The following is a 26,481-nucleotide window of genomic DNA, read 5'->3' on the forward strand; positions in this document are numbered from 1 at the left end:
ATAAAAATCAAATATAATTATATTTAATAAAAATCAAATATAATTATAATTAATAAAAATCAAATATAATTATAATTAATAAAAATCAAATATAATTATAATTAATAAAAATCAAATATAATTATAATTAATAAAAATCAAATATAATTATATTTAATAAAAATCAAATATAATTATATTTAATAAAAATCAAATATAATTATATTTAATAAAAATCAAATATAATTATATTTAATAAAAATCAAATATAATTAATAAAAATCAAATATAATTAATAAAAATCAAATATAATTAATAAAAATCAAATATAATTATATTTAATAAAAATCAAATATAATTATATTTAATAAAAATCAAATATAATTATATTTAATAAAAATCAAATATAATTATATTTAATAAAAATCAAATATAATTATATTTAATAAAAATCAAATATAATTATATTTAATAAAAATCAAATATAATTATATTTAATAAAAATCAAATATAATTATATTTAATAAAAATCAAATATAATTATATTTAATAAAAATCAAATATAATTATAATTAATAAAAATCAAATATAATTATATTTAATAAAAATCAAATATAATTATATTTAATAAAAATCAAATATAATTATATTTGATAAAAATCAAATATAATTATATTTGATAAAAATCAAATATAATTATATTTAATAAAAATCAGCAAAAACTTTTTGGACACAAAGTTACATGAAAATTAGAAACATAACTTCTACAAAAATATGACTGCGTTTGAAAACAAGACATAACTCATTGTGTTGCATCTCAAAACACATTGCTACATTTAATTTTTATTTTATAGATGTTTTTTATCAAGCTGATATGCACTTCAACGTAACAGATGTGAGAGACAACAAAACGAAAAAAAAGAGTTACTTAATTCATAAAGATCTTGTTAACTTTCAAGTTAAAATCTTTTAAGAGACCGAATAAAATTTACATATTTTTTGTTTATTTCTTCCATAATTTTCTGCTGACCTAACCCTGTTATTATCTATATTATACATAAAAGTGATCTTGTCTGTCTATGTGTAGAAAATAGTTGCAAAGATGTAAAAATTGAAAAAAGTTGGAACTTGGCAGGTATAAGTCCACTAAATGTGTTACTTCTACGCATGCTCAAATATGCATTTATACCTTTAACAATGTTATTTTTTTTTCACGTTTTTATATGCATATACAACACTAAATATTTTGTTTTCAATTCTGACTGATGGCATGCAAGTCATTTCTTTTTCTAACTTTTGAAATCACTACTATATATCAGGTACAATATAATAATATGAAATCGGCATAAATTAAAATATATTTAAGTATATTTTACGATTGGGCAACGTCAGGCAGCCCACTAGTTATTCTGAAAACAATGATATGCGAATGATGCAATTGCCGTATAATGTGGGTTTAAGATCGGCTTAGTATTGAAAATCTCAGAGAATGATTAAATCTGGACTGTATTGAGAGATGCATGCAGAAGAGTAGAATCCAATTATATGGCCAAATAAATATCACATTGCTATCCAATTTGATTTTACATATATTACAATATATAACACATACCTCTCAATACAGGACAAAAGAATGATCAAATTCTGTTCCTTTAGAAAAAGATTTTTTTCAAATACATTTTTTTTTTATTTATATACGTCAACAAATAAGTAGAGAAAATATACAAATATAGATTTTCTATATAGATTTTTTTTATACATGCATACATATATATTTTTAATAGATATTTTAGAAAAAAAATTAACCATAAAATAGTAAAAAAGAAAAAAAAATCAACAAGCAACAATTTTTTTTTTTTAATTAATATATTCATTAAAACTTGACAAAAACGAAAAAAGTTTAAGTTTTCTTACAGCTGAATAGCGTTGGCCTTCATGTCGTTCGCCAGCTAACCATTCCAATGCTCGTTTGGTTTCAAAATCTACATACTCAGCAGCATGGTTGCCAGCAGACAGGGCTAAGATGCCCATACCTTTGGCAGTCATTTCCATCAACACGACATCATTAGCTGGGACAAGGTTACGCAGATAGTTAGCAAATCGACTGATTCGAGTTGCAGCATTACCAATATCCACACCAACCAAAGTGGCTACAAAAGAAACAAAAAAAGTTCAACAAGAATGAAATTGTTGGAAAGAAAAAAAAAATAGTAAAAATATAGAAACATGACATAAATTTGCAAATGACAAAATAAAGCAATGTTGAACCTGGACAGTACTAGATGGGTAACCATGCATTTTATGTAATAGGACGTTGACATCTTCATGTAAGAACTACAAAAACCTAATGTCATCTCCTCTGACAGGGATATATAAGCAATTGAGGACTGCTTGTGAATTTGACATTCCCACAAAACTTCCTCTTTTGGAGGAAGCCGGTTTACTTTGCCTAGGGTGAGTGCCAATAAATAAAATAAAAATATGGTTGACAACTCAATTGATTTAGAATCTTCTACAGAACATGCCCAACCCACTGGCTGTGTCAAATGCTTTGGTCAAATTTATGAAGAATCTGTATATGTACTAAAGGCACGTCTTTTGGATTTGACAAGCAGTAAAAATCATGTCTGCAGTTCCTATGTGTCCTAAACCAATCTTGTTTGGTTGGTTGGTTTGGTTGTTTTTGTTTTACGGCATATCAACCCTTTTCAAGTTATTTAATGCCGAATCAAAAGATTTTGAAGAAAATTTTTTTAATAGAATTGTTGTTTTCAATTCTGTTTCTATTTAACCCATAGTTCGGACCCTAACAGGTACTGCCACTTCGGGTCAGAGTGGACCTGAGAGCAATGGCAATTAAAGGGTGGCTCCACACTCCCCAAAGCCCGCAAGCTGGGGCCTCACCACTGGATATAGTTTAAGGTCATATCCAGGACCTAAACCAATCTTGTAAAACTTAAGATAGCACAAGTAATACAAAGAACTATTCAATCTCCTTAGTAATTATTAAGAGCAATTTTTAACAGTCACTTGACCTTCTTTAATCTACAAAGTTCAAAGAATTAAAGACTTAAAAAGGGAAAAGTACCACAATTAACAAAACAAACATTCTTGATACACCGATAACATTAGAACACCTACAGCACATCATTAGTGGTAATCCTAGAACATCTAGGAGGTCGATTGCAAAAAAATACTTTGTGGACATTACTTCAGATTGTTCTTTTCTAACACAAAGACATTAAATACAAAACTTATGTAGTGAGAAAAGGTAAATTAAAATTGTTTAGTCAAATTTAATAGATGCCTAAACAAATTTTTTAAACCTAGCAAGGATGTAATTTTCTTGATTACATGACCCCTAACATTTAATGTCTTAATTTCTGAGATTTTAATCCTTTGGAACACTATGCATGGCGTATAGTTGAGAAAAGGGTTAATGAACATCCTCTTAACATTAAGTATTTCCTAAAATTCTTCATAAAGTAATGTTTGATATGAGGAAGGATCACGTGATCATGATATGTAAACAATTCATACATCATGTACAATATTGAAGCAGAATGAAACTTTACTGAAAAACATTTAAAAAAAAAAAAAGAGATTAAAGTAGTTTGTTTGAAGTATTGTTTAATGTGTATATAAACAAAATTTAGGTTTATAGAAGGTAGAACAATGCAGAAGTCCTACCTAACTAATACTCCTGGTAAACCAAGTGCAAAAGAGGTCCAGACAATTGCACTTAAGGGAACAACGAGGATACTAAATAGAGCTCTTGGCTAGTTTCAATAAAAAGCAGGGCAATGTTGGCAGCTGGTTTGGCTGCCCCCATACCGAACGTTACAATCTTCAAATTAAAAAAAAAAAAAAAAAAGCAGCTTAAAATATAATGGTAGAACCGGCCATGCAGTTACACTTTATTGAATCAATACATGTGTGCATATGTAAACAATCATATATCCATATCTTTTATATAACATACTACATGTAATATGTTCTTACTTGCATTAGGTGATCAGCTAGTATATCCACGATGATATATACTTCAGAAAGTCACCCCTTTGTCAGGCATGTTTGACTTTCAAACATGCGTGGTGGATTTGAAAAGATGTTTCTTTTGCTCAAACAAGTTTTTCAATAAAAAGACATTCGTTTTTAATAGTTATCTTTATTTTTGTGTAAAAATTTGTCCTCAAATACATTGTGCAGCCTGTGTTATCCAAAAACGAAATGCAAAATAAATTGCCTGTCATTCAATTAAAAGAAACAAAACAAATTGTATTATAATAATAGGAAACAGTAATAGGAGTTTGAAGTTTACAGAAATATTGGTTATATAAATTTAAAAACAAATTCTAATCTTATTTAAATTATTTCTTTTAAACTATGTATCCATTTCAAAATAAAATTTAATATATTCGTAAATTATATCATTGTTCTTATTTACTTGCTTCCTCATGAGGTCAAAGTTAGACACAAGGTCAGTTTTTAATATAGGGAAAATTCAGCTTTTCCAAAGAGGACACTCTGGATTGGAACAAAAATAAAAATTGCTTTTAGAATTTCTTCTGCACTGACTGAGCACAGAATAGACTAAGTGTAGCATCAGAACAGATATTACACTTTATTTCTGGCCAAAAAACCAACATCAGCTTGTTAATGAAAAAGATAGAATATTGGTTATATAAAAACCAAATTCCAACTATAGCCTTTGTTTAATACAGAATTTAAATATAAATTTAAAAAAATAAATAAAACAACTTAATATGCATTCCAATCAAAACAGCTTCTTAAATTTAAAAAAAAAAAAAAAAAAGGAGGGGGTTATTAAATAACTTCACGATATATATTTTTTTAATCAAATTGGTAATGACCAAGGAGCCACACTAAAAGACCAATGAAAAAAATGATAAGCAGCATTATAAAATGAGAATCAAGAGTAAGTGGAGCAATTCAAAGAAAGGAGTGATGCACTCCTACATCTCAGTGTAGAGGCCAATGAAAAGAGAGTCAATGTATTTAAATAAAATTTTAGAAACACAAAAAAAAAAGATGTCTCATTTCAAGTTTTCCAATTGAAGAAATGTACTAACATAAAAATGATTTGTAAAAACAGTGACCAAATTATATTATACATAATATATATTGAAACACATTTAAAAGATAGAAAACTTCTTGCTTAATTATATCTTATTTTTTTCGCTTTTTCTTATGATCTTTCTTGCATTAAAAATCAAAAAAATTAATATGTTCCATTTCGAGACATGGAACAATAAACACAAGAAAGCTCATAAGAAAAATTGAAAAAAATAAAAAAAGGTACAATTAAGCAGAAGATTTATTTTTAATGTTTGGTTAAATGAAAAAAATGCTACCTAAATACACAAAATATATATAAAGATAAATATATAAAAGAACTTTACTGCATAATTTAAAAAAAAAAAATTTTTTTTTTTTTTTTTCAGAAATGTAACTGATTAAGAAATCAATTATTAGTGAAAAACTTAGTTAATAATTAAAGCAGCAGTGATAAAGCAGTATTATGTCAGCCTTTCAATTTGGTATTTTTTAATTTTGCTTTTTTGAATTTGAACAATTTTTGGTTTTATAAAAACAAAAAAAATTATCACAATTCAAAAAACAAAGCAAGTACTAAAATTATTTTGCATATTTTTTTTAAACAGGGTCCAAACAGCTGTCATTTTCACTTTATTCCCAAACTGAATAAAATAAAAAAGTAAACAATACATAATTTATGTAATCATTGTTTGCAGAAATCTTTCTAAAGAAATTAAGACTGACAGATTGTGGATAGGCAACCTGACTGAAAAATTGCTTTCAACTTGGACAAGTTAATTTTGTTCATCTCAACAATGTTTTCTTTGTTGCCATCACAAGGGACAATACACAAAATAATTATTTTGCCCTAAATATTCAGTCAGGGAAATTTATTTTCATTCACTATTGCTCATTATTATTTTCTGTGCAATAAATAAAATCTGAACATAATCTGACATTTCTTCAATTCACAAGCCGCAAACAGCTTTCTTCATAATTGCTGTTGCAAAAGAAAAAAATATTAAAAATAAATAAATGTACAGAAATCCTAGAGAGTATAGAATTTTCACAAATTCAGGAAATTATTTGAATGAAAATACTGGCAAATTGTCAAGATTAAGAAAAAAAAGGGGAGAGAAAAAAAGTCAAGAAATGACTTATCAAAAGCAATATATAAGTTACTAGCCTTTTTTTTTTTTCTTTTGTTATTTACAACAACAAACCAAAAAACTGGTTCAGAAACAAGTGTATAACAAATAAATGTTACCAAAAGTAAGATCAGTTACTCTTCTACTTACCTGGATACGGTTTTGATGTTTTAACATATTTTAAAACGTTTATTAAGTTTGAAATGTAAGCAGTGCCGAGCAATTAAGTTAAATCGACAACAAGATGGTGGGCTGTCATCTTTTTTAAGTGCTTGGCACTACTTGTAAAATAAGTAAAAATGCCAAAAACTTACCCAGATAAGTAGAAGAGGAAACTAACTTATTTTATCATTGGTAATATTTGTTGGATATTTGTTTATTGACTAGTTTTTCAGTGTAGTTTTTATAGCAAAAGATGACCAAATTACCTGTCTAACTATCAGCCTATTTTTTTTGTATTTTTAAGTATTTTAAAGTGTTTTTGTTTCAATTAAAACGTTTGCTCAAATATATTACATAAAACTGAAAAAAAAACATTCTGACAGAGGTTTGCCAATCATTTCCACAGTCTCGCGATTTTTCTTTTCTCCATAATTTCAATAGGAAACTAAATTTTATGATATTTGGAACAATTAGTTCTTGTATAGTTATTTGGCTTTTCACTCCAAAAAGCGAACAACTCACTAAACAAATTTCAAAGATGTTCAGTTCTGCCATATTAAAATTTAAACTTCAATGTGATCAGCTTTAGAAAAATTATCAAAATGCAATAAAAAAATACTTAAAAAACACAAAAACTTAGGCAGATAGAAAACTGACTTATTTTCTTTGGTAACAGTTCTTTGTTGACTATTTGTTTTTCTGCATTCTTTTTTTCTGTTGACTATTCTTTATAATTGCCAAAATACTTTTATAAAACCCCTGAAAATTATTATTTGCATATTTTAATTTTTTCTTATGGCGTAATCTTAAATGAAAAATTTGTTCCTCTGCAAATATAAGAGACATTTATATCCCTCAACCAATAGTAATTATTTACATCCCTCAACCAACAGTAATTATTTACATCCCTCAACAAACACTAATTATTTATATCCCTCAACAAACACTAATTATTTACATCCCTCAACAAACACTAATTATTTACGTCCCTCAACCAACAGTAATTATTTACATCCCTCAACCAACAGTAATTATTTACATCCCTCAACCAACAGTAATTATTTACATCCCTCAACCAACAGTAATTATTTACATCCCTCAACCAACAGTAATTATTTACATCCCTCAACCAACAGTAATTATTTACATCCCTCAACCAACAGTAATTATTTACATCCCTCAACCAACAGTAATTATTTACATCCCTCAACCAACAGTAATTATTTACATCCCTCAACAAACAGTAATTATTTACATCCCTCAACCAACAGTAATTATTTACATCCCTCAACAAACAGTAATTATTTACATCCCTCAACAAACAGTAATTATTTACATCCCTCAACAAACAGTAATTATTTACATCCCTCAACAAACAGTAATTATTTACATCCCTCAACAAACAGTAATTATTTACATCCCTCAACAAACAGTAATTATTTACATCCCTCAACAAACAGTAATTATTTACATCCCTCAACAAACAGTAATTATTTACATCCCTCAACAAACAGTAATTATTTACATCCCTCAACAAACAGTAATTATTTACATCCCTCAACAAACAGTAATTATTTACATCCCTCAACAAACAGTAATTATTTACATCCCTCAACACTAATTATTTACATCCCTCAACAAACAGTAATTATTTATATCCCTCAACCAACAGTAATTATTTATATCCCTCAACCAACAGTAATTATTTATATCCCTCAACCAACAGTAATTATTTATATCCCTCAACCAACAGTAATTATTTATATCCCTCAACCAACAGTAATTATTTATATCCCTCAACCAACAGTAATTATTTATATCCCTCAACCAACAGTAATTATTTATATCCCTCAACCAACAGTAATTATTTATATCCCTCAACCAACAGTAATTATTTATATCCCTCAACCAACAGTAATTATTTATATCCCTCAACCAACAGTAATTATTTATATCCCTCAACCAACAGTAATTATTTATATCCCTCAACCAACAGTAATTATTTACATCCCTCAACAAACAGTAATTATTTACATCCCTCAACCAACAGTAATTATTTACATCCCTCAACCAACAGTAATTATTTACATCCCTCAACAAACAGTAATTATTTACATCCCTCAACAAACAGTAATTATTTACATCCCTCAACCAACAGTAACTATTTACATCCCTCAACCAACAGTAATTATTTACATCCCTCAACCAACAGTAATTATTTACATCCCTCAACCAACAGTAATTATTTACATCCCTCAACAAACAGTAATTATTTACATCCCTCAACAAACAGTAATTATTTACATCCCTCAACAAACAGTAATTATTTACATCCCTCAACCAACAGTAATTATTTACATCCCTCAACAAACAGTAATTATTTACATCCCTCAACAAACAGTAATTATTTACATCCCTCAACAAACAGTAATTATTTACATCCCTCAACAAACAGTAATTATTTACATCCCTCAACAAACAGTAATTATTTACATCCCTCAACCAACAGTAATTATTTACATCCCTCAACCAACAGTAATTATTTACATCCCTCAACCAACAGTAATTATTTACATCCCTCAACAAACAGTAATTATTTACATCCCTCAACAAACAGTAATTATTTACATCCCTCAACAAACAGTAATTATTTACATCCCTCAACACTAATTATTTACATCCCTCAACAAACAGTAATTATTTATATCCCTCAACCAACAGTAATTATTTATATCCCTCAACCAACAGTAATTATTTATATCCCTCAACCAACAGTAATTATTTATATCCCTCAACCAACAGTAATTATTTATATCCCTCAACCAACAGTAATTATTTATATCCCTCAACCAACAGTAATTATTTATATCCCTCAACCAACAGTAATTATTTATATCCCTCAACCAACAGTAATTATTTACATCCCTCAACAAACAGTAATTATTTACATCCCTCAACAAACAGTAATTATTTACATCCCTCAACAAACAGTAATTATTTACATCCCTCAACAAACAGTAATTATTTACATCCCTCAACAAACAGTAATTATTTACATCCCTCAACCAACAGTAATTATTTACATCCCTCAACAAACAGTAATTATTTACATCCCTCAACAAACAGTAATTATTTACATCCCTCAACAAACAGTAATTATTTACATCCCTCAACAAACAGTAATTATTTACATCCCTCAACCAACAGTAATTATTTACATCCCTCAACAAACAGTAATTATTTACATCCCTCAACAAACAGTAATTATTTACATCCCTCAACACTAATTATTTACATCCCTCAACAAACAGTAATTATTTATATCCCTCAACCAACAGTAATTATTTATATCCCTCAACCAACAGTAATTATTTATATCCCTCAACCAACAGTAATTATTTATATCCCTCAACCAACAGTAATTATTTATATCCCTCAACCAACAGTAATTATTTACATCCCTCAACCAACAGTAATTATTTACATCCCTCAACCAACAGTAATTATTTACATCCCTCAACCAACAGTAATTATTTATATCCCTCAACTAACAGTAATTATTTACATCCCTCAACCAACAGTAAGATTGCATAAGCATGAAACACTAGTGTCTGTAGGGATAAAAAGTTAATATTTATTGAAAAAATATTATAGTTATAAAGCCTCTTTAAGAGATTGAAGTTGAGCATTATCTAATGAATTAAAAAAAAGTGGCCAACTAGCACATAGGCATAATTCCAAGCTTCCCATTCGTTGAATTTTCTCATGGTAGTGAATTGTGACAGTCTGCTTATATGGTTTCATAAACATCTTAATTCACTTCCATTTAAAATGTTAATTACTGGTGGCCTTGAGTAAAAACACGAGTATGCAAAACCAAGGTTAGCTTTGTTGATGGGATTCAAATCCCTTAACTAACAGTAATTATCACTATGAAATAAAATCAATTCATTTTTTTTTTTACTAACCCTGTATAATTTTTCTTTCAGAGAATTAACTGTCACATATTAGAGACCCTACATCAGTTAATTTAGCTCGTGTGAATTTTGACAAGAGTCACACTGAGTGCATGATAACCCAGATCTGTGAAAACAGACTCGTTCTTAGGGATGAATGAAAGATGAGTAATATAAAGTTGAGGCAGAAGTCACACACGGTAGACAAAATAGAGACGATGAAGAATGACATCACATTTTTAAGTGGAGAGAAAACTTAAGGTTTTCAGATCATTCTCTCTAGGAAACAGTGTGAACAAGACACAACCAATAATGTAGGAAATATGTAATCTAAGGTGAATACTACTTCAATGTCTGTCTGTGCGCCTCAGTCATTTTGTTAAGTTAGAAAGTGAAATAATTAACCAAGATAAAAGATTACCCATTTTCTCCTGAATCCATTTTTTCTCCAAATAAAACCTTCAAGAAAACTCCGCAAACGTCTCCTTGTGTTACTTTCTTCATAAAAAATAATTTCATTCATCTTAGTTAAACAGACAAGACGATTGACAGCCACTCGTGTAAAGTAGAAAGCACGTAAAAGATCAGCACACATAAACACCGTGCACATGTATGTAGAAAGAATTTCTTTATATGTTCTTGAAAATGTTGCACAATGATCGAAAACGAAGCAAAAAAAATGGAAACGCCAAAGATGATCTTGTCATTTATTTTATTTATTTATTTTTTTAAAACAAAATCATTTTATAGATTTAAATCTACATTCTGATGTACACACACGTATTCAACCGTTCTTTCCCGTAGAGAGATCCAATAAATAAAGGAAAATTACCACGAAACTTACCAATAGCGAGAATTCCTCCCTTTTTTTCATGAACTTCACTACTGGACACCATTTCAAACACATTATGATTGATCTCATCAATGAATGCATTTTGATCATCAAGCGGCATCTCCGGAACATCTGTATTGACATAACGGTACAGCTCATAGGCCGTAGCCAGTCGAGCTTCATCATTACGGGTACGTAAACCCGTAATGAACGGCGTGATATGTGTTGATGTCATCACAGTATGAGGGTGGATATCAACGATTCGTTATATAGTTTGATGTTTCTTAACCTAAAAGAAAAAGAAAATATTTTTAAATACATTTCAAAAAAGAAAAGAGGGGCTTTATTTTGACTAAGCAAAAATCCTGTAATTGACAGAAAAAAAAAAAAAAATGCGTATTATTTACTAGTGTTGGGACGATTAATCGGAATCGGAAAATCAGAAAAAATTTGCACCTATTTTCCAATGCCAAAACCGATTCCTTTATCTTTTTTATTCGATTTTGGTTTAAAAAAAGCATCTCCCACTGCTTGTAGTAATAAAATAATATTTATTGATTTAAACTTCCAGTAAGACTAAAATCTCTAAATCATCCCCTCACAAATGTGTTTTTACGTTTGAGAAAATATAAGCACATTTAAGATGTGTTTTTGCAGTAAACAGGATAAAATAACATTTTTATTTAGAGATTTATAAAGAATCAGAATCGGGGAAAAATATCAGAATCGTCTGATCACTAGTATTTACACAGAATACGGACGGAGCTGAAATAATGTTATTTAGAAACCCATTCTTAACAATGAGAAGGGGGTTTATTAACTCTGTACTTTCACTTAACAATTTAATAAACATAAAGGTACCATAAAATTTGAATTTCACTTGAAACTACTATCTAAAAAAAAAAAAAAAAAAAAAAACTGAAGGCACTTATGTAGAATATGAACCATGCTGAAATAATGTTATTTAGAAACTATTCTTTACATGGAAAGAGGGGGTAATTATTTTGTACTTTCATCTAACAATTAAATATACAAAAGATACCATAAAAATCAAATTGAACTTGAAAATTCTATCTAATATCACAATGTATATTCTGCATGAGTACAGAAAATGCTCAGTCAGAATTTACCCTATTTCATTAATAGGAATAGCTTTAATAAAACATACAAAAAAAAGCTATCTATTCCATTAGTGATTCAGGCCATGTTTATTTTAAATTGATTTCATTGTCCTGCTAATTATTTTATTTTTATAGACAGTACCCAAAACACTGGATAACAAATTTAACATACAATTCCTGAGATTTACAAAAATTAATGAGTTCACATGAATCACTCAGATTTAATTTTAAAATATATCTTAGTTATGAAATAATACAAACATTTGAATATTTATCATATATATATATATATATATATATATATATATATATATATAACGGAACACCTTTCAGCATTAAATGGCGGATCATAGAGAGAAGATCAGCATATTCACCAGCCTCAAAACGGTGCCCCCTTTGTGATGCGGAGAAGTACATCATAAAGACTATTAATGACCCTCAAATACCTGTTTGAACATACGCAGTGAGACCCTCAAAGCCTGTTTACATAGGAGACAAGCGCTCCTAATAAACTGGAAGGACCGAACAACGAACGAAGACCCCACCTAAAGGAATTTCTTCAAGAGTATTCTAGATGCAGTTAACTTAGCGTATAAGTTAGTAAAGTGAAAATGGACATTTAGAAAATTGTAAGTATAAATATTAAGTATAAATTAAGTATGAAAATTATGGCTAACTTAAAGAATACAATACACATCTATAAAGGACTTAGAAATCAAATAGCCTGCATACCTCTCTCAACTATTTAAAATAAAAAGGGTTAAAAAATAAATAAGATAGATTAATTACCTCTCTTGGACCAACTGAAACATGGATTATCTTCCCTTAACTGAAATAAGATAAAGTAATTATCTCCCTTGCAACAGCTAAAATTAACAGAAGGCAGACCAGAAACCATGCAAAAACAGAACAGTACATATTTACTAAAATGCATTAAACAAAAAATTAAAAAATTAGAAAATTCATATTAGAATAAAATAAAATATATAGAGATAGGAATAAGCTATAGTTAAATAAAAATGAACATCATTATGAAAAAATAAATGCGGGCCTGAAAATTTTTTTCCTCAGACAGAAACAACATGGCTGACAAGAGCCTAACATCATTTACGTTTTACCATAAACTGGTCCCCTTTATGTTGGGCTTGAAACTGACGGTACCAATGTTTTTTCTGAACTTCTGTACTATCAAATAAATATATATATATATATATATATATATATATATATATATATATATATATATATATATGAACGGGCTCTGCCAAACTTTTCCATCAATTTTTTTGGTTTACAGACTTGAAATTTGATATATAGGAGATTTGGACTTGTGAAACAAATTTGATTTGGTCTTTAACTGGTAAAAATAGCTGCTAAGGGGTCAAAATTAAAACACAATGGAACTCAGCAGACATAAGTTGACTTCAACTGCTCTTGTACACATGCATAAATATACATTTATATATTAAAGTCAGTTAAATTCTAATGTTTTCATATCCATTTGATGACAGCTCAAATAGTAACAACTAAGGCTGGAGAGCTATATATTTTGGTTTCAATTCTAGCTGATGGCAGGCACCCAAGTCATTCTTCTTTAATTTATTAATTTTTTTTTTTACTTTGGAAATCACTAAATATTGAGTACAATATAATAATCAATAAAGAATTGATTATAACAAGTCTTCATAAATTAAAATATCATATATAAGTGTATTTTACGATTGGGCATGGTGAAGTCTAGTAGTTATTTATGAATTTAATACTTAAAGAACACTATTATTGTAGTCTTAAATTTTTAAATGTTTCTAGCAAACTGAGAAGATAATCCCATATAGCTTTTCTTTTTTTTTTCAAAATTATCCCGCATTTCAGCCGATTAATAAATTATATCAACACTAATGCACATCCTGTGAGGTGAGTAAAAAGTACAATAGTAGATTTACCATATCCAAAGAAACAGTAGAAAATGATTGACTTTGAAGGAATAAAAATATTAAATAGCAAAAATGCGTATGTAATTAAATATTCTATTAAAAGTCCTATAAAGTTCAGAGGTGAGAGTAAGTGTTTCTTTGGTTCTTTAAAATTATCCCGGGCAACATCGGTGCACAGTTGTCACTACTTTAAAAAGAAGACATTAACACTGGGAACATTTTCATGAAGAAGCTACTAACAGAAACGACTGCATAATAGACGACTCACATCTGAAGAACTATATCCAATATTAATAGGTGAAATAAACACAATAGAAACCTTAAAATGAGGAAAAGCTCGCTGATTGATAATAATTTTCATATGAGGAAGTGTGATGGGCCTCAAAATAACAGCAATGCTCCATATTTTCAAGGCAATTTTACAAAGTGAAAAAAATTCCTCATACTAAAGAGATTTTAAAATCACAACATTTTGTGCATTTAGTCTTCTGGTTTAGAAGGAATGGTGAAAGGAGGCAGGAAAAGAAGTAAACTACCAAGATGTTCCTAGACTTTCAAATCAATCAGTTCACTAAACAAAGTCAGGAGAAACAGGAGAGGAGGTCTTGTGAGCTGTTAATACATAATAAATATTCTTTGGTATGTTTATCTCCCTCGATAAGATGTGACAGAAGGTTGAAAAAGTGGGATTCGAAAAGCCACTGCCCTAGGTAGCGATCATTCTAGCCTGTAAAAAATGCTTAGCCAGTCCTGCTAGTATTCTCCGACAGGGGCGTCTCTGGTAGCAATAAACTAACTCTTTCTCAAAGGGTGAGAAGACAAAGCCTAGGAGGGGGTAAACCTTTTAAAGCTGCACAAGACCATACCACAGCCACAGAACAAGCCATCTTAATAAAAAAATAAATAATAATTTTAAAAACAGCTCTATTCCAGTTTTGAAAGCATTAATGACAACCCTCCCCCCCTCCAACATAGATACATATTGTTTTTGTTCTTTTAGCAAATCTGCAACAATATTCCTTTTCTCTTTCTCCTCTATTCACCTCTTTCAATTACTCCAATGTTAATCATCCGAATAAGAAAATCAATAAATTACTTTGTTTCCCTTCTATTTCAAATCATGCACATTGTCAAAATGATTCAGTCATTGTTTTTAAAGACATGTAAAATAAGAGAGAGAGGGAGAGAAATAAAAATTAAAAAGCATAACTAGTTCACTAATGACAAAGAAAAAAAATCCTTAAATTAATTATATTATTACAAAGTGCTAAGAAAACTATGTATGCATATTCAAATTATTATAGGCTTAATCCCAAAAAATGCAAAAACATTTTTTTTAAAACTTTCTTTCATTTATTCATAGAAGATACTCCATAATTTGTACACCAATATAACTAGCCAAAAACTATATAGTCCCCCCAACTGATGCCTTGAATTTTAAGAGAAAAATAAAAATTAGCACCAAAAGGTGTTTTTCATCCTTAAAACACCCTAGGACTCAAGCCCCAGAATTTTCCTAGAGCCAAAAATTACATTTTCATATATCCATGCGGTCTTGCTTTTGGATAATTTTCAGCAAACTCTAATGGTTGGAAAAAATTCTATGTCCCGGAAAGTGCTATTTTTGGCCATTTTGACTCTTTTTGACCCCCACCTTGGAATGCAACCAGAATTTTCCCATGGTCAAATATTACGTTTCCGGATGTATATTCATGTGATCTTGCTTCTGGGTAATTTTCAGCAAAATCTAATGGTCGGAAAAAAATTCTATGTCCTGAAAAGTGCTATTTTTAGCCATTTTGACCCCTTTTAACCCCCTTGCGACACAACCAGAATTTTTATCAAAAATCCAAGGTTACATATCCTCCCCTGGGTAGTTGTAACTTCATACAAAATTTAAGAAAAATGTAGTGAGTAGTTATTGAGAATTTTGGAGACGAATGGACGAGAGTGAATTCTTAGGTACAAAGCCGACTAAGTCAGTGGACCAATAAACTAGTTTTTAACAGATTCAAAGTTGCCAGGAAATCCTTTTATGTCCATTTTTTCCCCTATTATTAAACTTAAAAGATTTTGAAAGTTAAAGTTAATTTTTATGGTATCGTTTAATAATGTTGTAATAATGTTTCAATATTAACACACACATACATGGGTACCCCCCCATCGAGTTCGAGCTTACCTCCCTCCCAAAACTTTTTCAACATTTTATTTTTCTTTGTTTTTTTAATATTTGTTTTCAAGCCTACCTTCCTACTAAAACCTTTTTCCTTTTTGATCTACACACCAACACACACACACAGGCAACAGCAGGTACCCCCGCTAGTATATATATGAAGGGCAAAATGTGTGTGTGTGTGTGTGTGTGTGTGTGTGTGTGTGTGTGTGTGTGTGTGTGTGTGTGCGTGTGTGTGTGTGTGTTTGTATGTCTCACAAAAATTTTCTTCACATGCAACGGACCCTTGCAAGATAGGTATTGTTTTTAAGCTCAAATCTTCAGACAACAAATATTGAAAAATTGGCCAAAAACATTCATTCCTTCACTCTTAACTGGGCAGTGTTTCACAAGGAGGGGTCGCTTTTTTTTCACTGACATTTTAGTAAGTCATTGTCACCGTTGGATTGACTACGCTTAATTTCAAGATTTTCGATTTTGGTTGCGCTACAGAGACATTGGCTAAAACATTACGTTTTTTTTTGGGGGGGGGGGGGTCCCCTCTTCGCGTTATGGGTTCGACTACTTTTTTTTTTTCTTTTTAACATCTCTCTTCACCCAAACTGCCTACTGTTGTTTTGATCCCACCCCACCTACCACATTTTTAAATCTCCCCTCTCCCGGGGTTCCTTACTACACCACTTATACACACCCGGGCAATGCCGGGTCCCTCTGCTAATTATTTATATAGAAAAAAACCTTTCTAGCAAACAAAGAAGATATTCCCCATATAGCTTTTTTTTGTTTCTTTTATTATTTGTCCAACATTTGACACCATTTATAAATGGTATCAATGCTAATCAACATCTTGTCGGGTGATTTAAAACTATTTTTAGATGAGCATATATCCAGGAAAACAGTGACAAGAGAAAACTCTTCATATTTTTGGATGTTTGACACTGAAGAAAGTAACAAAAATGTGCACGTAAAGCAAGGTAGATTCACACACAAAAAAAAAAAATCGTTAAAAAATATCAATTAGAATTTTTGGTCCTTATTTAGGATCACACTTATTTAAAAAAAAAAAAAAAAAAAAAATACAGAAAAATCTTTAATGTACGTACTTGTCACACAACAAAGATGTCATATTCCAAAAATCACATAAATGGATCAAGTATTTGTTTTTAACTAAAAAAATAAATATTTGCGATTTTAATACTAAATCTATTATGAGGCTGATTTCGAATTGAACTGTCGTTCCCTTATTTATGTTGAATCAAAAGACATGGCCAACCAAAAATCCTATGTCTCACTTAGTCATAAAATTTGATTTTCTTAGTTAAAAAAAAACTACTTGATCAATGTATATGGATTTTTGGAATATGACATCTTCGTTCTGTGATGAGTATGTACATGATGAAGATTTTTCTGCATTTTTATCATTATTTTTTTTAATAAGTGTAATTCTAAATATGCGCCAACTTTTTTTTAGTTAGAAATTATAAACTGAATTTTAGGATGGGCAACCAGAGAAAACCCGAGCAAAATTTATTACAAGTCTTTCCTATTCCAGTGTGGCAGGTAATGGTTAAAAATTAAAATTTGATATCAAATAATGATTAAATGATGCAGATTCAAAAGTAGGGGTTACATGTGAAACAATGGAGAGAGAAAAAAAAAATAGATCAAATTCTGACCTTTTGAACTTGACCAATCACATGAAAAACATTACAATAATAAAAACTGGAAGACAAGTTAATGATCAAAATAACACAGAAAATGTTTATAAATACAACTTTATAGAACTATTTTTTGCCGTTTAAATCCATATATTTGAGACAAGGACGGAAACTACCATCCTTATCTTATGTGACACATGGGATATTTGACACCTGCAAAGTTACAAATTTCGACAACTTTGGCAACCTTTGATTTGCTGATTAAACCTTAGGCTATATAGCATGATAGAAATTAGGACATCCCCTTGTCAAAATTGAAGCAACTTTGCATTTTTTTTTTTTTATAAAATTTTTTTTAAAAAGGTCCAAAAAATGCAGAATCATCTTGAATTTGATTTTTTTTTTTTTTTTTTTTTTTTTAGAGAATTAAATTTCACTTCCAACAAGCCCTCAAAACACACTCAAATGATAATTTGGTTTTCATCTAGAATTCAACCTAATCAAAAAATCTCTGATGTACGTACGTATCTGCCACTGAACGAAAACGTCATATTCCAAAAATATGTAAATTAATCAAGTAGTTTTTTTTTTTATGTAGAAAATCATTTTTTACAAATTTTTAGCGATTAATAGTATATTGTAGTCATTCCAAAACCGATTTTTAAACCCCAGTAATTCGGGTACTTGTACAGTTTAATCAAGACATTAAAAAATGAAAATATTGAGAAAAAAAAAAAAAAAGAAAGTTATACTGTACGTATCCATTTTGAACTGAAGATCTCCGAAAAAAATTTCACTTAATTTGACCAAGCAGTTTTTTTTTTTTGTTCTTGGATTTGTTCTTAATTTTTGTTTGGAGTTTAGAAACGTCACGAGGAGATAATTCCAGTTAAAGCGCCGACACTCCCTCCCCATCTTTATTAGCTTTTCTTCCTAAAAATCGAACCTTTTGCTCGGTATCATAACAAATTGTTTTTTCACTGTAAAACAAAAACTACTTGATGAAATTTAATTTTTTTTTCCGGAGAACTTCATTCCATAACGGATATGTACAATTTAACCTTTTTTTTTTTTTTCGATAGTTTCATTTTTTAATGTCTTGATTAAACTGTACAAGTACCGTAATTCGAATCAAGTCATCTCCCTTTATTAAACATAAGAGATGAATACATGGGTCTTGCGCTTTTATAAAATTTTATTTTCTTAGTTGAAAAATAAATAAATATTTGATCAATTTACAGATTTTTTTGGAATATGTCATTTTCGTTTTGTGAGAGGTACATGCATCATAAATCTTTTTATGCATGTTTATGAGTTTTGAACTTGCACCAATAATTCTTCAAGTTATGGTCCAACGAGTGATTTTGTCCAATAATATGCTCAAATAAGATCATCCAGCCTCAGACCACAACCCTTTAAGTTTACTTAAAATCAAGATCATTACATTCCACTTGCAATGAATCCCCAACCACTCTCAGAGGATCATTTATTTCTCCATTTTTGGCAATAAATAATAAACATCACTGGAAGGGGAAGGGGTAACTCTGCCATAAGTAATAATGATTTTTTATAAAGTTCACGATTGCATTGAAAGTAATAAAGATCTCTGATATTTCGAAATAAGACAAATTCTGCAATCCATTTATGTTTTTAAAAAAAATTTGTAACTGATGTACAAAATATCTATTGATTATTAAAATAGATTTGTTTAATAAAAAACACTAAATATATCAGTAAAGATTGTATTAAAAGTTTTAAACATTTAAATAATTATTTTTATGTGTAAGATTTGAAATTTTTATTGGTAATGTGTAAATTTGTATTTGATTACTATGCATTGAGTTTTTATTCACTATTATTCACTGTTGAGTGTCTATTGGAAAAAAAAAAAAGGAAAACTGAAACTATATTTTTGTTTAAATTTTATTTAAAAAAGAAATTATAAACCTGAGCATATTTTTACTTTTTTTCTTAGCCTTCCTTCCAGCAATATTTCTAACCTAATAACACAAAGTAAATACAGCTAATAGATATGTCCCAAAGACTATAATCTTGTTCATTTAGTTTTTTAGCATGTTTACTACACGGGCATTAAGGTTGTTCAGTTGCTATGCATTGTGGGAATTTTTAATAGCATTTTCAAGTTAGCAAGTGTCTTTCTTTTTGGATAAAAGTTCGCATTTTTAAATAAATTCAGTATTGAAATGTCTAAGTGTGCATGTTTGACATCAATAACAGTGTGGAGTTGGGTATTCTCATTTCAGATGACATTGATGGATCTTGTAATTTTGATAATTTCTATGCAAGATTTTTTTTTTCTCCTAAACACATCTCAACTTTTTAACTTGAAACATTATCAATGTAATTATATTCTGTAACAAGTAAAATAAAAATGTTTATGAATATTCAAAACTGCAATTTTGTTAGTAATATTAATATTAAATATTACATTGTTTTTAATGCTAATACATAGTTAAAGTAAAATAAACTGTTTTGGATGATCAAAATAATTTCTGACATTATTGATAATATTTACCAATTCATTTATTTTTTTATCACTTATGTTTGAATTCATCTGTTGAAATCTATATATATAAAAGCGAAAATGTATGTGTGTATGTATGTACGCTTTTCCTCGATGTCCACAAAAGGCTTCTTTCAAAGAAGTGCTTGCTCGGTTCACAACTTCTTAAAACTTTTTATATCATCTATAAATTGTAATATCTCAGAGTTATCCACGGAGCTCGCCTGTCTATTTAATTTTATTGATTTTCAAACGTTAATTATTCCACATTTCCCGCATCGGCACGCGTTACATTCGGTTTTCGGTATAAAAAAAAGCGAAACTCGACTCTAATCACAGGCCGAAAGCCAGTTGTCTCAAGAGAGCTAAATAACGTTTGTTCAATGTCGACTTCGTCATATCAGACTGTAGCTTTGATTTCGCTCCTCCTAATAAACAGGGAGCAGATTTTCAAAAACAAACCGATTTTTTCACCTAATTCAAAACTGTCCCGCACAAAATCGTAACTGCTGAATACCTATCGCCGTCACGTCAATCAAAAACGCGCACCTGTTTTTTTTTTTTTAACACTTTACTATTTTCCAACTGCGCGTCATCAACGCTTCGGTTTTTTTTTCACATTTTCGGGTTTTTTTCACATACCCCGAAAAACACCCGGGCAACGCCGGGTACCCCTCGCTAGTATGATGTAAATCATAAATCTATGACGTCACACCAAAGCTGTAATTATTGTTCAGGTAATGTTTAAAGCTCTATTAAGAAAATCCAAATAGGTCAGTTCCTCAGACTGAAAATTTTAAGATTTCGGATTTGGTTTTGAGTCATGGCATCCACTTTATTTGTCACCAATTTACTATTTCTGCAATATTTTCTATTTCTGAAAGTGGCCTACAGAACAAGAGCAACCCTCATGGAGTTCTGTTCTGAATTCTATGCAGATTCCCGAGCTCAACAAGATGCACCTGAAGAAGGTCAGAGATTATATCAGGAAACATTGCATAAATAAGAGCCAAGATGAGAACAGAAGTCTGAATAATCCAAATTCAGAATCCTCATCTCAAAAACTGAAACTGGACTGAAGAAATCATTAATCTCTCATTTGACTATCTATGGATTTTTCTTGTCCCTCCCTCACTATGTTGATTCAACCACTCCATTAGTTCTTAATTTATATGAGCATTTAGAGAAAGAGTGTGTTTTTTTTTTTTGTTTTTGTTTTTTTACATTTTCACCCCAAACAAGGCACAGTGCCACTTTGATGTAGCGGGCTACTATCAGGGACATGAGTTGCAGGGATGCTATGTAGGGAGTTGAGCAGCAAGAAGTCTGTTCACATTACACTTGAACTTCTACATGTCAGTACAGTTGGGGAAGCAGAAACCCAGAAGGGAATTCCAAAGTCTAGCAGTTCTGGGGAAGAAACTATTAGAGTAGAAGGCTTTCTTACAGCTATAGATCTCTGTGTAAGGGTGGGACTTTGCTGCTTGCCGAGTTTGTCAGGAATATTTACGTTGAGGGGGTACAAGAGCTAATATTTTGTTGGAGCATCCACCATTAAAATAATTGTAGAACAGGCACAGGGATGCAACATTTTGTCGATAGAACAGAGGTTGAAGCTTAGTTGACAGTTCAGGACCTAGCTGGTTGGCGACTATTTTGAACACTGCCCAGGAGTGAAAGACTAGTAGCAGATGCACCAGCCCAAATGTGACAACAATACTCCATACATGGGCGAATGGTGGCCTTGTAGAGTTACAGGATACTTTCAGGCGTAAGTAACTTTCTAACACAGTAGAGAGCCCACCTTCTTCGCAGCAGCCTTCGGCAATGCTTTCAATGTATCTGTTCCAACTCATGTTCCTTGTACACGTTAAGCCAAGAAGTTTGAAAGAAGTACTTTCAGGTAATGTATCTTTAACCGTACCTATTGGTGGTTGAGAAGGTTTCTTGTAATTATTGAAAGAAACACGCTTAGTCTTGGCAGTACTGAATGTGACCATACATTTTAGTCCCCCATTTGCAAAGCGTTTCCATCTAATTTAGATACATTTGTATGTACATAACACAAACAAGCATGTAAATTAGATGGTAAATAAGTCTATAGATCATCCATGAGATACTTATTTTTAGTTATGCATGAACATATATGTCACATGTTTTTTTAGATGAGGATTGATAGTTTGTATTATTCAAATTGCTGTTCTCATATTCGCACAATGTTTTGGTTGATGTAACCTCAGACCATGGGAAAATTTAGTTATAAGTTACATATTTTTGGAGGTTGAAAGTTCAATCCTCAGTGTGGGCAATAATAAAAATACAATTACAAATTACTTAGGAATTTTACCAAATCATGGCCAACAGAAGAAGCACATGCTACCCCCATATTAAATAAGAATTCCGTTTAAAATTCTAAGCAGATTCCTCAAGTTCGACAAAGATTCCAGCGTTCAACACACTACACTAGAAGACAATCAGAGGCTACACGGACCAAAACGTGCAAATAACACTCAAGATGAAAACAGTCCAAATAATCTAAATACGAAATATCAGTTTATGAATTTTTCTGAAAGAAATCAAATGAGAATAAAAAGTAGTGGTCACCCAATGAGTATATCAATTTATTTATTTTTATTTTATTTTATGTTTTTTTAAGACAAAAAACAGCTCGATCAAAACAGATTTAAAAAAAAAAGTTTACTACACTACTTGGCCTTCGGGACAAGATCAAAGTGTAGTATCTGTTCTTCAGATGCTGCACTTCTTTTTCTTGTTCTCTTTCGGTGGAGGAGAAATCCTTCACGACTGAGACAATTTTTATTTTTGTACCTTTTCTCCACGTTAAAAAACGACCCTGGTGTCTAACTCTGTCCCGTGGGGAGGCATAGTAAATAGGTACACTAAGAGATTTTCATGAAATCCTATCTCTCAAGGTTGAGTGATTCTTAACTATCATCTTTTGATCTTTGCTCCAAAAATGTGAATTTTCTACAATACTGATAAATGTTTAAAATGTAATATCTCCCATGTTTTTGCACTGACAAAGCTCACTTCCATTTTGTAGTACATGGGTGGATTTCAAATGTACTCTGTTTTTTGATTTTCATCTTTGAAGTCAAATAAGGCAAACTGACCATGACCTTAAACTTTGAACTTCATTTTCTCAAAATACGATTTATTTATTTACTTTTAAAATTAGCAAAAATACTTTGTTTATGTCATATTTCTAAAAGATTCATGATTGGTACTTGTAAAACTTCTATTATTGGGTATTTTACTGAAATGAACCGAATTCAAAATAGCAGATTTCAACATCTGAGAGCATTTTTATTTAAATCCTTTCCAGGGAATTAGATATATGGCCAGGAGTAGTTTTGAAAAACTCAAATAAGAGCAAAAAAAAAGGGGGGGGGGGCGTATTTAAACCCCCCCCCCAACAAAAAAGCAAGAAATAAAAGTGTCTAATAAATTCTAATAAGTCCCACACTATAGACCTAGCTTCAACCTCTGTCCCATCACCAGAATGTTGCATGCCTATGCCTGTTATACAAGTACTTTAATGGAATGTGTTCTAATAAACATACATACTCCCAACTAACCTGAGAAGCAGTAAGATCTCACCCCTTCACTGTTAAGGTCCCTAGATGCTGGAAGGCCTTCTACTCTAATAGCTTCTTCCCACAGACTGCTAGACCTTAGAATTATGTTTCCCTGACTGTACTAAAATCAAGAAGTTTAAATGTAATGTGAACAAACATCTTGCTGCTCAACTCTCCACAGTCCCCTGTTAGACACAATCCTAAATAGTAGCCCTATGTCCAAGTGGCATTATGCTTTGTTTAGGGGTAAAAAAATAAAACTCTGGAATGTTTCTGCCGAATTCTGAAATTTGGACAGAATTTCTAACAAAACCCTTTATTTACTTCACGAGCTTAGCATGCTCTCATTCTGTCAGTCATGACTGGATAGAAGTCCTAAGTAATTCACAATTGTAGTTTTCAGTCACCCACACTGAGAATCGTATTTGTGGCGCAGTGGTTAAAGTACTTGTAAAGTAAAGTAGCAACTGTAAAAGTGATCTTCTCCTGAAGCTTGAAGGTTCAATCTTCAGCGTGGGCGACCAAAAAATACAATTGCAAATTACTTAGGACCTCTATCCAGTTATGGCTGACGGAACAAGAGCATACTACCCCCGTGAAGTAAATAAAGGGTTCCATTTGAAATTCCGTCCAAATTCCCGAGTTCAACAAGATTAACTTGAAGATCAGAGGTTACATAGATCGAAACATTGTGAAAATGACACTCAAGATGAGAACAGTAGTCCGATGAATTCAAATAATACGAATAACCCTCATACCAAAAATTCAGAAACGTAAAAAAGATTTAAAAAAAAAAAAAAAAAAGTTTTTCAAAAAATATTTTAATGTGACTAAATGATAGCATTTTTTTTGTAAAGACCATTTTTAGTTTTGCTTATATGTTTTAATCTTCCAAACATATATTGTGCCGTGAATTAAAGTAATATAATGAAACTACATTTATTTAAAAAGTGATTACAAATCACGCCAACATTTTATCAAGCACTAACACCAAAAGTTGTTGCAGCGTGAAACATTTTGTGAATTCCTTTAAACTTTGCCCTACAGTTTGCAGAGTGTTCCTATCAGTTGAACACCAGATTATATACCAATCAGATAACTTCAAGATGAGCCGTCTTTCCGCCTTTATTAAGCCATAGTAATAAAACCTGTGAACAATAGGCAGAGGCTACTTAAGCTAATTAGGAAATGCATAGTTAGCTAATACAGAACTCTGAAAATGTGACAGTGATACATGTTCATTCACACAATTCTGAGGCAGCACGTTCAGGGCTGTAGAAAACAATGCACAAGGAGATCGCTGGTACAACTGTGCAAACACTGGTATGAATGTATATCATTGCATGTTTGGTCTGTTCATCTGCAGCACAGGGCAGTATTTTAGCATTGCAGTGGGGCAAGAACTATTAAATAATTTGTAGACAACAAGCAATTCTGGCAAGTAGACAACAGATTTAATAAAAAAAAAAAATTTTTTTTCAATTTCCTCTCTTTTTCTCTCTTACTTTCCCTCTCTGTCCTGCTCTAACCATGTCTGCCGACCTGTCCCACAAATCACAATCCTCAACATTAAATACCTCCAGAAAAATAACACATGTAAACCTAGAACCCCATCCTCCAACGTAGACCCCTACTACCATGTCTCTTTGTTCAAGATCAGAGGTCTATGTTCCAACCTTCCAGAGGTTGAAACACAATTACAGGAGACAAAACTAGACATATTCTTCCTAAGCGAAACTGGCATAAGGCCGACAACTTCCCTTGACGAATTCATAATTAAAGGATACTCTAACTTAACATCTAAATCTGATCCCCAAGATCACCATGGACATGGAATATGTGCCTACATTAAAGCTGGCTTTCCGTGTAATAGGGAGATCTTCAGAGAAGACCCTAATTTACCTTATATGTGCTTCCAGGTTGCACTTGCTTACACCATTGCATTTATATTTGCTCTCTATCGCCCCCACAATACAATAGCGGAGTTACTATCTTTAAGAGCACATCTGAAAAAATTGACCACATCCTGTCTGCTCACCCATCAGCTAACATCCACATTTGTGGTGACTTCAATGTCCACAATGTGGAATGGCTGACCCACTCTAACAAGACAGATGATGAGGGGAGGTTCAGTCATGATTTTGCCATTGCCTATGACCTCACTCAGATTGTTTGCGAACCCACCCGAGTGCCTGATACTTCCGGTCAGTATGCTAGCCTTCTAGACCTTTTTCTCACAACTTCCCCTGAGCTATGTTCAAGTTCCGTTCTGTCTCCTCTGGGATCTTCCGACCACTCGGTTGTATCAGTTAAGATAAAAATGAAACGTAATAAGTC

The 26,481-nt window shown here is 30.9% G+C and overlaps 1 protein-coding gene across 2 annotated transcripts in view; it reads right to left on the reverse strand.

The window, feature by feature from the left end:
* LOC145268167 (serine/threonine-protein kinase mTOR-like) overlaps positions 1-26,481 on the reverse strand; it is a 223,826-nt gene that overhangs the window by 150,003 nt on the left and 47,342 nt on the right. For both annotated transcript variants that reach the window (XM_080123389.1, XM_080123381.1), the window contains exons 2-3: positions 11,148-11,424; positions 1,894-2,129 (exon numbers count right to left, since the gene is read on the reverse strand). In XM_080123389.1, the coding sequence (XP_079979515.1) occupies positions 1,894-2,129; positions 11,148-11,370 (459 nt within the window). In that variant the 5' untranslated portion in view covers positions 11,371-11,424. The remainder of the gene's footprint in view (positions 1-1,893; positions 2,130-11,147; positions 11,425-26,481) is intronic.

This window comes from Euprymna scolopes, chromosome 4, assembly GCF_053919585.1.
Source record: "Euprymna scolopes isolate OS-2025 chromosome 4, ASM5391958v1, whole genome shotgun sequence".
Lineage (NCBI taxonomy): Eukaryota > Metazoa > Mollusca > Cephalopoda > Sepiida > Sepiolidae > Euprymna > Euprymna scolopes.